General features: G+C 45.9%; 1 protein-coding gene across 5 annotated transcripts in view; it reads right to left on the minus strand.

Annotated features, from left to right (window-relative positions):
• Window positions 1-15,596, minus strand: part of LOC116450924 (synaptotagmin-like protein 2) — a 36,783-nt gene that overhangs the window by 7,684 nt on the left and 13,503 nt on the right. For 3 of the 5 annotated variants that reach the window (XM_032123909.1, XM_032123910.1, XM_032123912.1), the window contains exons 3-10: window positions 13,767-13,918; window positions 9,039-9,150; window positions 7,864-7,954; window positions 7,595-7,688; window positions 5,858-6,979; window positions 4,393-4,491; window positions 2,416-2,507; window positions 1,839-1,940 (exon numbers count right to left, since the gene is read on the minus strand). In XM_032123909.1, the coding sequence (XP_031979800.1) occupies window positions 1,839-1,940; window positions 2,416-2,507; window positions 4,393-4,491; window positions 5,858-6,979; window positions 7,595-7,688; window positions 7,864-7,954; window positions 9,039-9,150; window positions 13,767-13,918 (1,864 nt within the window). The other 2 variants (XM_032123911.1, XM_032123913.1) reach the window with 2 other exon arrangements.

The raw sequence follows: 15,596 nt of genomic DNA on the forward strand, positions 1-15,596 counted from the left end.
GGGGAAGAGCAAGGTCAGTGCCACTGAAACAGGCACAGTCTGACTCGGTTCTGGACAAAGACAATAGTCTGAGAAACGCATTCCCAGAGAAAAAATCTAGCATTCCCATCTTTGTGCAGTGTGATGTTGACACAGAGATGGTTCACAGCTGTGGCTGCTCTCACACAAGCCAGGGCTGGGGAACCCAAATAAGGGTCTCACAAGGATGTGCTATCCTAGACCAGGACTTAGAAGCACTGAATGCTCAAGAAATTCAGAAGTTTTTTCACTCCTAAATCCCAAAACTTTGGGAAATGGACTTAAATATTACTGGGGGGACAACACAAGTCTCTTCTGTATGCTTACAGTACAAAAACTGATATCCTCACCCAATCTTATCACTAAGAAAGAAAGATATTGAGAGAACTTGAACTATCTTATATGAACTTGTTATTTCAGGTAGATACAGTCACACAATTGTCAATCCATTTAAAAACAGGCTAATAAGAACCCTATCAGACTAGAAATGTAGGAAGAACTATTCCTTTCTTGTTGCTTACTCACAATGTGCATGGAGCAGTACCAAACAGATACAACCCTGTCCTGAAGAGCCACTGCTCCACCAGAGACAGCCCATGCTTGCCCCAAAGGCACAGGAACATGAGGTTTCTCCTGATACAAATCTGGAGCTAGGCACCCAGAGTCACTTGCTCTCCCAGAACAAACTGCATTTTGCCCAGACAACTTTGGCTTCTTTTTTCAAGTCTTTGTCTTTCACTGGTGGAAAGTAATGAAGCACAAGCAAAGCTCAGCTACAGAAAGATGAGGTAATTTTCTATTGCACTCATGACTCCTGACGGGATATCATAAAAGCCAATGCTGTTTACAAAGCAAATCATTAACCCTCGTGGCACTTTTCTGTGGTACAGTCATGAACATTTATCAAAAAACTTTCCTAGTAATTAACCCAATTCTTCTCTGTCTTTCCCTACTTAATTTGGTTCTGAATTTTATTATAACCTCCAAAAACCTGCTAAACATCTCCTGTCAGACCTTGGAGCTGCATTTACCATCCCATCAGGATACTCACTCCAGCAGAGAATCTTGAACGAGATTTTCAAGAACACCTGCATGATCTGGACTCATTTTCAGCTCCCAGATGCTCCAAATTAGGAGAACAACTCATATGCCCCAAAGTTTTTAACATATTTATCTACATTCATGACCTTTCCCTACCAGCTTTGCTTCACATATATTCTTTAAATCTCAAATATACTCCTTGGAGAAACCCATAACAGTAACACAGCAAATACAAGCACTTTTAAGTAGCTCCCTCCCCAAATACTGTCTCTAAGGAATCTTTTAAAAATGTTCAACTAAACATATTTGGCTTTTTTCAGTTTTCCTCAGAAGCTGAAGCTCCAAAACATGCCTTTGCTGTCCAGCTCTGAGTTCCCTCTTATCTGCTGATAAAGGATGAGCTTGCAGAGGGCAGCCATCTGCAGTTCTGAACCACAAACATGTCCTTTAATAGCTGTGTGCCTCATTTTCCCACCTAGAAACCCCCTCCCCCACCTCCTGCACCGCCAGGATTCAGAGCATCCACACCTGGCAGAGGGGGCTGTCGCTTACGGGGAGTTTGACCAGCAACGACTCGATGGGTCTCTATTTTGAGATGGTACCTGGATTCACTCCATTAACCCGAGTGAGTAATTAACCATCCCTGTTCTGTCAATAATGTACCCTGCAGAAAGCAGCAGGATACCCTGGAGGCCACACCATCAGCATCAGCTGAAATGCAGCGTCACTGCATCCAACGCAGGAGCCCTGTCCGGGAGCCGCCGGCGCTTGGTACCTACCGAGGAGACAGAAGCCATGTCAGACGAGTGGCTGCCAATGCTGGGTGTCTTCTTGTGCCTGTTAAACTGGAAGCTGATTTCTGAAGCTGTGTCTGATTCAGTCTGCTCAGAAAATAAGAAGCATCTTTAAGCTCTGCCGAATGAGCACTTTGCAACACTAGAGAGAAAAACCAATTGCTCAGCAGAGTCCCATTAAGCAGAGATCAGGTTAGGAGAGTGGAGGAGAGTGCAGAGAGCCTCCCCAGGGCATCCCCTCCAACCAGCACTGAACGTCATCATTAACTGCTTCCAAACAGAGCTGCATGCCTCGCCTGGGCTCTGGGAAAGGGCACAGAACAGCGTGGTTTGAGACACAGCAAAACACTTAAACTCCTCCAGGATGGAACAGCTGCTCTGGGTTACTGGGGGCTTTTCTCTTAAGGCTTTTCTCATTTATTCATGACAAAATGAGCTTTTCTCATTTATTCATGCTCTAAAGCAAGTACTGCTGGTGTCCAGGAGAGACATTCTCATGAAACCAACTGCCATTCAGGGGATGCTGTGAATACTATTTCAGCCACTTCTGGCATCAACCCACCTCAGACAACAGGACAGGAGAGGATCTGCTCAGCTCTTTGACTCTTTCAGGTTCAAGAAATTGATGTGGCATCAAATGAGGTTTATTGTATGCTGCAGGTACAAAAAAAAGGCATCAAGATAGCTTGTCAGAATCAAGCAATTATAAATCACACTTTAGTTTAAGGGCACAAGGAAGGATGAAAAGCTTGTGGGAGGCACTGGGGTACTACCTACTTGCCCTGTCTGTGTCACCTGTCATTGAAGCTGATCCTTCCCAAGACAAAAACTGCTAATTAACATCCTAGAGCTATTTTCGGTGTGTTTTAATTCACTGTGTGGGAGTGTGGAACTCCCTCTAGTGGCTCATCTAATGCCTTTATCAGCACAAGGACGTCGATGTTGCCTGCTTTATGTAGACTAACTTACACTAAAACCACGCAAATCTACCTCCTTGTCAAAGAAACCAATCATGTCCACATTTTTATCTCACAGCACACTGCCCTGTAAAAAAGAGCACTAAAAATATTTAGACCCACAATTTCACCATTGCATACACTTCTTAAATACTCTGATAGACACAGAGGTGTACAATAACCACACTACCTAAAAGAAGGTCAGAAACCTTCCTATCAATAGAAAGATGGTTACCAGACTGCTTAAATGTTTAACTAAAACCTATTTTTTGTATCTTTACCTTCTCCCACTAACTCTCTTGAAGATTACTTTCTCCATCCCAGAAGAATTTGTTTTGAAAAGATCTATGTATATGAATATGCATGTTCATATACACACTTGTTTAGCATGTTAGGCATGATGGCACATTCTTTGGTGCTCAAAATGCCCAAGAGCTTCTTGATTTACCACTCATTTGATATTTACTATTCTGTGTCCAAGCTTGAATAAATAAGTGTAGCCAGCCCGCTCCACAGACTATTTGCTATATTTGCAAACAAGGAACTGTAACTCTGTAGAGGAGGGTTTCCAAGGATGGAGTTTGGGGCTCTAGATTAAGGGAAGCTGAAATCTTGGTTGTCTGTGTGGAGACCATGTCCTTGAACAGCAATGTGGGGCCTGGAGCCTCGAGCCACCGTGCCCTGTGACATGTTGGGCACCACAGGATGGGGCAGAGCTCGGCACGATCTGCCAGCCAGGGTGGGCACAGCCACAGGGCTGTGCAGTGTGACCTGCCTGCAAGCTGCCCCTGACAGAGCCCCAAAGGGGACTGTCCTCCCTCCCATAACCAGGGGTTGGACTTCAATTATCTCAATCAAAGCCTCCAAGTGGCTTTACCTTTCCTTGGGGCATTGCCTTCCCATGCTTCTCATTTCAGTCCTGGCAGCCTTGGCCTCAACACTTTCTTTTTAAGCAAGCTCTTAGCTGTCTTTTTGGGCTTGCCAGCTTTCACCCTCTGGGGATTGTCGTTGGCTTTCTTGGGCACAGAGGTTGCTGCTGCCTTCCCTCAGGTGCTTTCCATGGCTGCAGCTTTCTTGGGCTTCTTCAGGTAGGCTGGTGCTTCCTTGGTTGCCTTCTCTTTATCTTCTCTAGGTTTCTCAGGGAGAGACTGTCACCATAAAACATGTCCCAGCTGGCAGCTGGGGACATCAGTCCAGCCACGGGCTCTGCTCTGGGTGAGGGGACAGGCTCCATGAGCAGGAGTCTGTGGCACAACTTGTACCAGGTCTGGCACCTTAGATCAATCCACAGGCTGCCAACACATCCCACAGCCCTCGTGCAGGAACAGGAAAGACGAGCACAAGCTTCTTGCCAACCCTTTGAAGCCCTTGTGTTTTTGCTGAAGTAACAAACCATCAATCTAGCTGCAATTTCCTGGCTCTGAATTCAATTTTAGGCACTATAAACTTTCTAATTTGATGATGAAACAATATGTCATTTTCCTAGCCTGGTACACACACACAAGCATGGTGATGAAAAACTGGCATAATATATTACCTTCAGCAAATGTAAACCAAAAAGAAGAAAGAAAGACGTTACTCACTCTCTGTGGTTGTGTAAATGTTCACCATGCTCTTCGCAAGATTAATGCTATTTGCTCGGGCCAGTGCCTGAGCAGCAGGAGAATGATCCCCATCTTCCTCTGGAATACACGAAAAGCCAAGTCAACATGGTAAATAAATAAACACGAATGGGCAGTGTGTCAACAAGCCCATGTGGGTGTGGGCCTCCCTTGGTCACTCTGCTAGAGCACACTGCAGTTACACTGCACAGGGCTGCTTTCCAACCATCCGGGTGTCTGATGTCTCCCCTGAGAAAAACTCTTCACACTGTGTCAGGAAATGTAAATACTGGATTAACCCAGTCGCCAAGACAGATCAGCTCTTGTGAAGAGCTTCCAGTGAAACACAGCCATCTGCTAATATCATCCTGAAAGGAATGAATTAATAAAGGAAAAAGCCCTGAGAAATATTAGAATGATCTGGTGTATAAATGGTTGGACTTAATGATCTTAGATGTCTTTCACAACCCAAAATATACCATAAAGAAAATATTTGCATTGACCTGAAGTGCAACTCAGGATTTTCATAGGAATGTTATCTGAGCTAGGAAATAAGCCAAGAAATTACATAATTAAAAAATAAAAACCAGATGAATCTGTGGAAAATCCTCTCAAACAGGTCTTACCCAGGTACATGAGAGCAGAAAATTTGGAAAAAGGAGGTAAGATGCTCTCTCTTTGTAGGTCTTCGCTTGGAAGAGAGCAGAGCTGTGGGTAATCAGAGCCCAAATGTAAAGTGAGTTGCAAACAACATTTTCTCATAGTAATAGTCACTACAAGAGCCCATCAAACCTGGAGCAAGAGGCTGCTGAAATGGTGATACTATTGACACCACCATGGTTGAGAACATGGTATCAGGCCCCAGGAAGATCAGACTCCTTTTTCAGTCCGCTTTGCTTAAAGTTTAATATCGAAGTTCACTTGTGCATTCCAAAAAGACCCAAAATGTCCTTAAGGCACTGACAGCCAGTGGCAGTATCAAGGTTCTCTAAGAGCCAGCGTATTAAACACTTTACCTCACATTTTATTTCTTCTATTTGTGTTAGACTTATCTCTACTACCACAAAGAATTCCTCCAGTCCCACATTTGAAGAAATTCAATCTTGCCAGTGAGTGAAATAAAGTGAGTTCCTGTGATGTGTTGTAGGTAGTGCAGGGCTGTCTCGAGGTGAGGTGCTTGAAAGTAAGGCACAGGGGCTGGGAGTGGGGAAGAAAGCAAGAGAGTATGGCAGTGTCCCCTTCTGCACTCACACTAGGCTACGCTAGATTTGTTTCCAGAGCTCTTTGCAAAATACATTCCACACAAGCTAACTCCGCACAAATTGCAATATAGGATAAAGGGACAGATGAAGAAAATGTGCAAAATGCAGAAGGGTTAGGGAAGAAAATAAGCTTAGGGATGGCTCTCTGTTTGGATTTCACAGGGTGAGGTCACAGCCCTCAGTACCTGAGTAAACAGCTGAGTCTGTTCCCTGAACAGCCTCTCTCTCTCCAGATGGTTCACCGGCTGCTGGCTGGTCTGAAGACTCGCACATTTTTTCCTCAGGTAGCTCTCCATTTATTTCCATGTTGTCAAGAGTGCCCAAATCAGATCTTTCCTCTTTTGCATCATCGCCTTCATCATCTGTGAGCACAGGCTCGATCAGTATCTGCACCCTGCTCGTCTGGGACCTCGCAGTGGGCTTGTGCTCTTCTGCCATGACCAGCTCCTCCGCAGGCGTCCCTGGCTCCAACGTGTTGCCAGAAACATCCTTGGTAGGTGACTCGAGTTTGATGGAAGGCGCCCGCACAGGCAATCTGGATTTCTGGGAGCAGTGCTGCCCCACCTTCTCTTCCTCTGGCATCAGCAGCTTCCCATTGCTTTCACTCAGCGAGTCATTTCTTGTAACCAGGCCGCCTTTGCTCTTGGCATACGTGGATCTGGGAGTGAGGGAAACCGAGCCCTTCCTTGCAGGGGTGGCACAGCTTGGCTCTTCCTCGCTAGAAGACAACGTTACTGTCCTTTTGTAGGGACTCTTTGTTTTGGTGAAGGCACCAGGTTTTTCCACAGCGTCCTGGCCTTGCCCAGACTGCACGGAGAGCGAGCGGCACAGCTTGAACTGCCGACCGTCTGCCTCCGCCCTGCCCAGCTCCGCCACCGAGCTCCCCACTGCCACCGAGTCTGCTCCCTTCTCCCAGAAGTTCTTCAAGTTCCTGAAGTGCTCACGGTCGAGGCCGATATCCTCCTCTTTGCTGCTCATCGATGAGATCGTGTAGTTCACGCCCTGCTTCCCAGCCTGGCTGCTTTCCCCCTCTGTGGGCAGTGGTCTGGGGCTTGCCAGCGGCTCTTTCTTTGTAAGGCTGTTCTCTGCTGGCCCCACAAGATTCACAAACTGCTCGGATCTGGGGAAGGTTCTGCTTGGTTTCTTCTTAACTGGTATCTTGCTGGGAGTGTAAGTTTCTTCGGGTGGAATTTTTGGCCGCTCTGTAGCGCCGGTGGCCCCATCAAGAGCTTCTCCTCCAGCTGCAGTGCTGGGCTGAGGCACAGCATCCTCTGAAAGCTTGGTGGGCAATGGAGATACTCCATGACCTACAACAACAACAAATGCTCAGAGCCTGTCCCACTGCATCACATCCAATCTCCCCAGAAGGTCTGGGCTGCAATTTCTCAATGAGAAGCCAGGGGAATTTTCAGAAACCAACAATATATTCCTAATTCTTTTCCATATTCAGACTCTAGAAATCCCTTCCATCTGAGAAAGCCATGAAAATCCCAGTTCTTCTCCCTGCAACAGGGCACAGAAAAAATCCACTGAGCTGTAAACTGTTGCTGCAAGTTGTGGATTTGTTTGCAGGTTCCCTTTCAATTTGACAGCTTCCCTACTGGCTATTTGCTATGTTCCAAAACTACACTATACATTCAGTGCTGGAAAGAGAGGGCAAGTTCTCTTCTGGATTAAAGAGTTGAGAGTCAAGCATTCAGTTTAAAATGTACTGAGAGCCCAGAGAAGTTTCAGTCATCAGACTGCCTTTTGCCTTGTTCCCTGCTGCCCTGGCTGTAATTCATACAAATGTTGGCAGCCCATTCTTACATGCCAAGGTACTCCTTGTTATTTATTTGTACAGACACTGAAAAGCATCTTGTCTCTTGGTGTTTGATGTTGAATAACAAAAACACCAATAGCTCACTGAACAAAAAACTTACCTTTCCTAGACAAATGAAAGCTGTTTGTTGCAGTCACAAATGGACTTATTCCAGTGTCACTCTCTGAGGAAGAGACATCATGTATGCTGGATCCCTGAACAGAAAACAAATCTTATCAGTGTATATATACTGGCAAGACTTGAAAAAATGTATTTTATTTGAGCAGACACACCAGGGCAGGCAGCCTGTGGAGCCCCTGTCAGTAGGTATAGACTGCGTGAAGCTCCAAGAAATAACAAAACAAAGTGCAGAGGCTGTGCCTGTACTACCTTGTATGATGCAGACAACTGGACAGGAAGTCTTGGCTTTGGTTTTGGCAAAATTTTCTTTTCTGTGGTTTCAAGAGTAGGTCTACTGGATCTGTGAGAGAGGAGAAATGCCTGAACAAGGAGGTCTGTGGCAATGATGTGCCTATTTGGGTGCTCAGGCAGTCTTCAACATGACCTCGGTTCTGCTCAGACACAGAACTTGCTCAATAAAAACAATGTGTGTCAACTACTATATTTATTCAGGTTTTCCCCTTCTGGGAAGTGCCAGAAGAGCCCAAGGGCCATGCAGAAGGGAGAGGCATTTCTATGCTAGGGCCCAGGAAGGAACAGGCCACACCTGGCTTTAGATTGAATGAGAAAAACAAAGCAAGCTTTTCAGGATTTAACCAACACCCTCCCCCCCCCCCCCAAAAAAAAAAAACAACCTCCTGAATGTTGTGCCAGCAAAGCAGGAGCACCTTAGGCTTGTTGCCTCTGGATCCTTCATTAAACAACACCCACTAATCAGCTGCAAGAGGTTTCCCAGTGTTGTCAAGGCCCATATTTAATATTTAACTGGAGCAACTGCCACCTGCGAGAATGATTCCTCATTCTACTGACAAAAAAGGCAAATGAGATGGGAACAATACATGAATATGTGAATTTTAATTGCTTCTCCATAGCCCACGGATATTGAGCGAGATCACTGACTTGCTCATTGGAGTGCTTTTAGTAGATGTTTCTGCTCAGTCAGCACAACGTGAAATCCTACCAAGCCTTGATGGAGAGTGCTGAGGACCGGACACAGAGGTTGGCACCAACAGGAAATGAGCAGTTTCCTCAAACAGTTCATTTTGTTAGTGTTGCTCCATAGCAAAAATTAAACAAATAAAACCATAATTACTTTGAAAAACTAACCAGCATATCCTGACATTAGAGACAACTTCCATTTCACTGATCCCTTATCAAATCATGCAGGAAAAGACCTTTGTGGGATAAGCACATTAGCACTTGATTATTAGGGGTGGATTGATATTCTGACAATTCCTGGAAGAAGGACTTAAAAAATATCCTATAGAACTTATTACTTATACAGTCTTGGAAACTCAGTTAAAGACCAGAGTTTAACGGGTTGCATTCAATCTTCATTAGAAATAAGAGCAGCAGCCAGAGCACTGCACACGCAGCAGTGTTACCTTCCCTCTCCTGTATCAGCAACATCCTCAGGAAAGGCAGGACTCGGGACAGCTTTGCTTTCCAGACCCATCTGGATGTGCTTGTTGGCCTCATCTGTAATGCAACAGACAACTGAGAAATGACATTTCATTAAACTTGTAATGCTTGGTGTGTTTTGTTTGGGGAAAGAAGAAGTTTTGCCCAGTGAAAATGAGTGGCACAATCCCTGGGGGTTTAAGAGGAGAGGGCTGTCAGGGGTTCTGCCTGCTCTCCCCAAGGATGGGGAGGCCCCAAGGCACTTCCACACCCCACAGGTCCAAGAGGTCAAAGCTGCCCAACGCCCAACTCATGCCAGGAGCTGTCACATCACTGGAAACCTCCACAGGATGCTGCCACAACTGTCAATAAAGTTAATCCGTTCCAGGATTTAAATTTAGCCATTTCCTGTTTTGACTCAAGTCATCCGATCTTGGCAAACAAAGGAGGAGGCCAATACAGTTAATGAGGAGATCCCTGTTATTTTTACTGGCACAAGGCTCAGCTATCTCTTCTAAGCTCCCAAAGACCCCAAAGGAAAAACAATAGAGGACGGTACCCTTTACAGCAGACTGCCAGGGTACAAAATTGCATTAGATATTTTGTTAGCAAATGGGTTTTCTCGCTACAGCAAAACCAAAAAGATTAAACTCTCAAGCAGTGAATAAAAACTAAGCCTAGTCTGGTCAAAAAGATCTGCATGTATTTATTCACATGTAGCTAGGTCTATTTTAAAGAGAAAATCTACCTGTTACAAGAACTGTCACACCATTGTAGGATATATTTCATTAAACATTACAATAGAAAAAGTAGTTCAGAGGATTCAGAAGTAATATTAAATAGCATAGCCTCTCTTGTTATCTGGCTGGAAAACCACATGAGGCCCAAGAGCAGGCCAGTCCTATGGTCAGACAAGACTCCACACAGGCAGTGTGGTGCCATCCAGCACCAGCACAGTCAGCCTGCAAGTCACAGGAGTATCCAAAGGTTCATTCCCCCTTGCCTGTGCATTCCTATGGAGAAAAATGCTGCATTCCCAATCTTCCTGTCTGCCCAGCGCCTGGCCCTGAGGTGCAGGGACACAACAGCAGCTGCTGCTCAGAGCTGTCTGCATTAGGACTGCATGTCTGGCACACACAGGAGGTGGCAGCCGGGCGGCCCCGTGGTTTCCACAGCAGCAGGAAGTCAGGGAGCCGCTCCTGCTGAAAAACAAGAGTCTGGTTGTGTAGGAACGAGCCAGTTTTAGAGAGCTTGTTTCTGAGAGAGGGACTGTTCTGCCCATGCGAACGCTGATGCGCACAAAGCATCACTGAACGCTGTTTTAGGAGAGCGAAGCCGAGGCATGGTTGGTGGCACGTGCAGGCCATGGCACGTGCGGGCACAGGAAGGCACACTGAGGAGATTTATTGACACAGTGAGCCACATCCTCCTCTTCTGTCTCACACCTGGGGGAGGGAGGTGCCAGCAGGTAGCTGTGCTGGAAGTAAAGGAACCAAACACAGAGCTCCCACACTTTCCCTTTGCCTGTCATGGTTGAAAAGACCTTGACAACCAAAGACTGCATTCATTTCTCACCCCACTTGCAAAGGCACTGTGTCATACTTGCTCTTCACTGACACTTCCCCCTCAGACAGAGCTCTTCCCTCCTGGCTGGCAGAGGCAGCAGGAAGCCTTCCACCCATCCAAATCCCTGCCCTGCAAAATGGCTCAGCCACTGACACAGCTTCGCCTGGCTCCTAACACCACAAACAAATAAGCTATGTTAGTACGTTATAATCCATCAAAACAAGCAATATGCCTTTGCTAACTTTAGGATGAGACAACATAAGAAGCAAATTCCAACAGAAATTAGGAGTGGCCTGACCAGTTTAACTTGTTCATACATATATTTTTATATGTGTGTACAAAACTGACAGGCACTCCTGCTTAACACTTTTACTCGTTTCCTACCACTCTAAAATAAAGGTTCTCCATGTCTGGGGAAAGCACAACTAACTGTGCATCAGGGCTCACTTGCCACAGCAGGTGGATAAAATGGTCTCTCTCACAGGTGGTTTTTATCCCTCAAGTTATTGCACATAAGCACAAGGAGAAGTTACCATCAAATTCATCCATCTGTGCTGCTCTGCAGGCTGTAGTTTAAACATAGGGTATCTATCTGTTTTATAGATTAGAATTACTGCCCATGACTAGTGTTTTCTACTATAATCAATACCAACTGTGAAAACCCTTAGGGATCCCCACCACCCTCCCTTCTGAAGGCTAAAACCCTCCTCCAGAAAAGATCACTGGGAATTTTCCTTTGCAAGCACAAATTTTCACCCCTCCTCAGCCTGCTCACCTTGCAAAGGGAATGCCAGCAATTATCTCTGTGGGGCTTTTCCATGCAGGAATTTTCTCATTTAACTCCCTAACACAGACTCAAGTCTATAAAGACTTAAATCAGGAGTTATGAACACAGATTTGACTAAATGAACTTTCATCACATTGAAAGCCAACAGAGGTGAATGACTGATCTTTCCAGGGGAAGGAAGAAAGGTGTCAATATGGCAAGCAAAGGCCCTTATCTCATCTAAGGTGAATATATTAGCTGCAGAATCTTGATGCACAGTGATGTAAAATGGCAGAAAGAGGAAGGAACAAAGTCACATGTTATACCTGTGCTTTATCAAAATAAGTCTGAGAATAGAAATAGAGGGGAAAAGGGAAGAAAAAAAGTTGAAAAAGGAATAAAGGCTAAATCTAAACATAACTATTACAGTAATATAATAACATTTGCTCCTTCCTTCTTAAAACAGCATTAGTCAAGTAAGGCACATGCAAAGACTATCTTGCATAATGCTGCTAAGGAGATTATTTTATGTGATGACCTGAGACTTCATCTCATATGTGCACATTAGCCCAAAAAGTTAAATCTAAAACCAACAGTACTTTAAATTCTGCTTTCCTGAAGTGGGCAGAGAGCTAAGGGTGCAAGGCAAAGGGCAGACAATTCTATTCACTGCAGGCTGGTAGCTGGGTTGCAGGTGACAGAGTATTTGCCTGACCTGGGCCCTGGCAGAGAAGCTGCTGAAGCTGTGCCCCTTCATACCAAGAGGGTGCAAGCACAAATGCACATTCTCAAAAAGAAGAACACGCTCTGCAGAAAAGCCAGGCACCTCTGCCAAGATGGAAAAGGTTTTATATGTTTTAGCATTCTGGAGGTATGATAAAATAGTAAATTTAATGACATCATGAATTCATAATACCAAGGATAAAAGCAACTTCATATGAAATATGATGGGCCAGTTCTGCGTGAGAGGCTCCAATGAATCTATGCTAAGTTATGAGAGCTGCCAGGAGTAGGTAAAGAGCAAAAAGAAAATGAGGCTCTCAGTGAAGTCTCTAGTCAGCATTTAGCTTTCAGAATGTATCTAAGTAACATGGAGCAAGGAGGGCTACCCTAAACCCAGGCAATTCCTGCTACAGACATCCGGGCCAAGGAGGCCCACCAAACAAAGGAGTGATCTGTACTGCTGCTCCCCCCCAGCAGGAATGAGAAACTGGGCCCAGGAAAGATGGCTGAACTGAACTGCTGGAGATGACATCTGAGTGCTGGACAGATGCCCCTTTGTCAGGGGCAGTAGCCTTCACTGCAGAAGAGCAGAGCCCGGGTATGGGGCCCTTGTGTTACAGACAGCAGCAGACTTTGCTCAGAGCTGCCTGGCAGGGCCAAGGCTTCCTAAGGGCAGCAGCAGCCAGCAGCTCCCCAGCCATGGCTGAGGGTCTGTGACTGCCCACCCTGACAAATCAGGAGGTTGTGTGACACTGGGCTGTGGGGGTGGCTGGCCTGTCCTCATGGTGAGGACTGGATGTGAATCATCCCCAGTTCTGCTTTGCACAGATGTTCAGCACAAAGTTCCAGCTCCAGGCTGGTTACATTTTGACTCTCAGCACAGTCCTGCTTGTTTCACACAGGGCTGATCTCTTGCCCTGAGCTGACAAATCTGCTTTGATCTGTTTTACACAGCACCATGAAAGTTTATCTGCACGTCAAACAACATGCAACACATCTGCTTCTAATTAGCACGTGGTCCCAGATACAGCCTGGCTGTGGCACACAGCCTGGGTACCATTCAGTCTTGCCCACAAAGCCCTTTTTACTTTGAAAACCACATTTTGCCTTGGAATTATTTCCATGTAAAAAGCTAGGCATGGACCCTCTCAAGTGGGCAAATACTTGCCAGGAGGAGAGAGGCACCATCTCCCTTTGCAGAGATGTGACTGACCCCACCACCCCAGAGACCTGTGAGAGCAGCTCTTGTCAGACCACTTCAGGAATTGGGGCAGGGGGATGTGTTTAACCCACACGTCAGTTTGATGCCAGAAACTGTCCTACATCATCCCCTTCTCCTTTTATTTCTGTGGTAAGAAATGATACCAGTGACCTCTAGCAAACAGAAATTTTGGGAAAAAGAAGCTGAAGTGGGGAAAAGGCATTGGCTGCAGATGGCTTTTGCTTTGGTCCTCTGCCACAGTGTAATTTTTTCTTTGTGCCCTGATTTTGATAACAAGGGCTGTTTTTCTAGTACTGAAAATATAGCTGAGAATCCCCTTATTACAACACAGGGACTGCTTCTCAACAGACTCCCAGTACAAGGAGGCTCCCATCCTGGACCAATTTTTTGTGGTCACTCAATTTGTTTTCTTAAGATGCACGCTAACATACTTACTTTCTAGTTTGCCCTTTTTCCTTCTAATTGATGCCCGAAGTAGATCCGGCCCCTCCAAGTCTTGCTGAAACCGTTTTGCCTTCACTTCCGAAAACCATTCACCTGTCACAAACTTCTTCTTCTTTTCATCCCTGATGGAGCCTTGTATCCTCCTGAAAGTCAGTAAGAGCATTACACACCAAAAAGATCTCCAAACTTTTGACTTCCCCTGAGCTACCTTTGCAACATGTCCATGGGTTCACCTCTCTGACTACGAAGGATCCAGAGATTATTCTCTGCAATCACAAGAGCCAAACCAGCATTAAAACAGCAGCTGATTTATTCTTTATCGGAAATGGCAACAGCACCTTGTAAACACAAGCTTTCACCTCTTCCAAATTTCACAAATCCAAATCAGTCACCTGGCAAGGAGATGTGTCCACTTGCTTGGCTGCCCTGAGGATTAAGGAAGGGGTGGGGCTGTCTTGCACTTCTCCATTTTATTTGTCTATTAATCTCTTTATGAGCAGCAAAACCTTTTGAATCAAATTTGCTGCAAACTACAGAAATAAATAATGATATTTAGAGAAGCAACCTGTCCCTGCAGCAATCTCCTTGGACACTGCTCCTCTCCCTGCTCCTCCTGCCATGCCCATTTCGGCACTCATGGTTAGCTCTCCTTCCTGAGCATGGCTTCTCCCACTGTAACTCACTCAGGCACACCCCGGGCTGGTTTTAGGCATCTAAGCCTGTCAGTGCTCTGTTTGCCAGCCCATACTCTAACCCTCCTCACCATGGCTTGCTGAATTAGCTGCCTTTCAGCTGGCACTGCCTCCCACAGCTCACCACAGTTCAGGATCCCTGTGAAACCTGGGAGGCCAGAGGAAGCTCCCACCTCAGCCCGGTTCTCAGCAGGAAGAGGGGGCAAACCCCCAGATAACCCTGGAGCCTTGAGGGGTCACACATGGCTGCCTAAAGGCCAGGAGGGAGCAGGTATGGGATAACTGGGCTCAAGCCTCTGCAGGCTGTGCTGGGGGCTCAACAGGAGCTCCCATCTAGGCCAGGGCTGCACCTGCCTCCATGAGGGTCTCAAGGAGCTGGGCCAGAGGAAATAGATATTTTAATCTTGTTGACACCAGATCAAAGAAATGCCATTGACTTCATTTTTCCCAGCAGACAGGTTGTGTTGGAACCAAACATGTCTTACTGCAGGTAGCCAAACTGACAACAAGGGGCTCTGGGCAGGACCTAATTCACTCCCAAATCAAAGCCTCCTGTGCAACAGCTTCCAAAGAGAAGTGAAACAAAACCAAAATAATCCAAACACTCTTTTTACCAAACCTCCACTTCAGAGGAAAAATTTATTCCATTTCAGAAACAAACAAACAAAGCCCAAAATAATTAAAAAACAAACCTTTTTGAAATTGTTTCAATTCAGAGGAGAGGTGAGAGCATGCAGACACATACACCCCAAGTCCAAGCTTCTGGCTTCCAGTTGTTTCCCCAGCTCTCACCTCCAAGCAGAGGCCAGGGCACACAGGTTCCCAGGAACCTGCAGCAAAGCTTCCTGCTCCCCTTTCAAGCTTTGAGCATCCTTCCTATACAGGGCTTACTCTTTTTTTGGCTCAACAGCAAGTCGAAGACTCACATCCTTAGTTGGGGTAAACTGGCACACTGCCACCCACACTCACTGAGCTACTAATTTCTTGCTGTAGAGAATTCGTTGCCAGATCCCTGAGCCTGGTGCATACTGTCAGCCCAGATGGTCTAATGGCTGGCATTTAAAAAGTGACAGCAGCAACAAGCAATCCTGATCAACCAGACCTGAGCTCCAGGATGGCCAGTGGCAAA

Source organism: Corvus moneduloides, chromosome 14, assembly GCF_009650955.1.
Source record: "Corvus moneduloides isolate bCorMon1 chromosome 14, bCorMon1.pri, whole genome shotgun sequence".
In the NCBI taxonomy this organism is placed as follows: domain Eukaryota; kingdom Metazoa; phylum Chordata; class Aves; order Passeriformes; family Corvidae; genus Corvus; species Corvus moneduloides.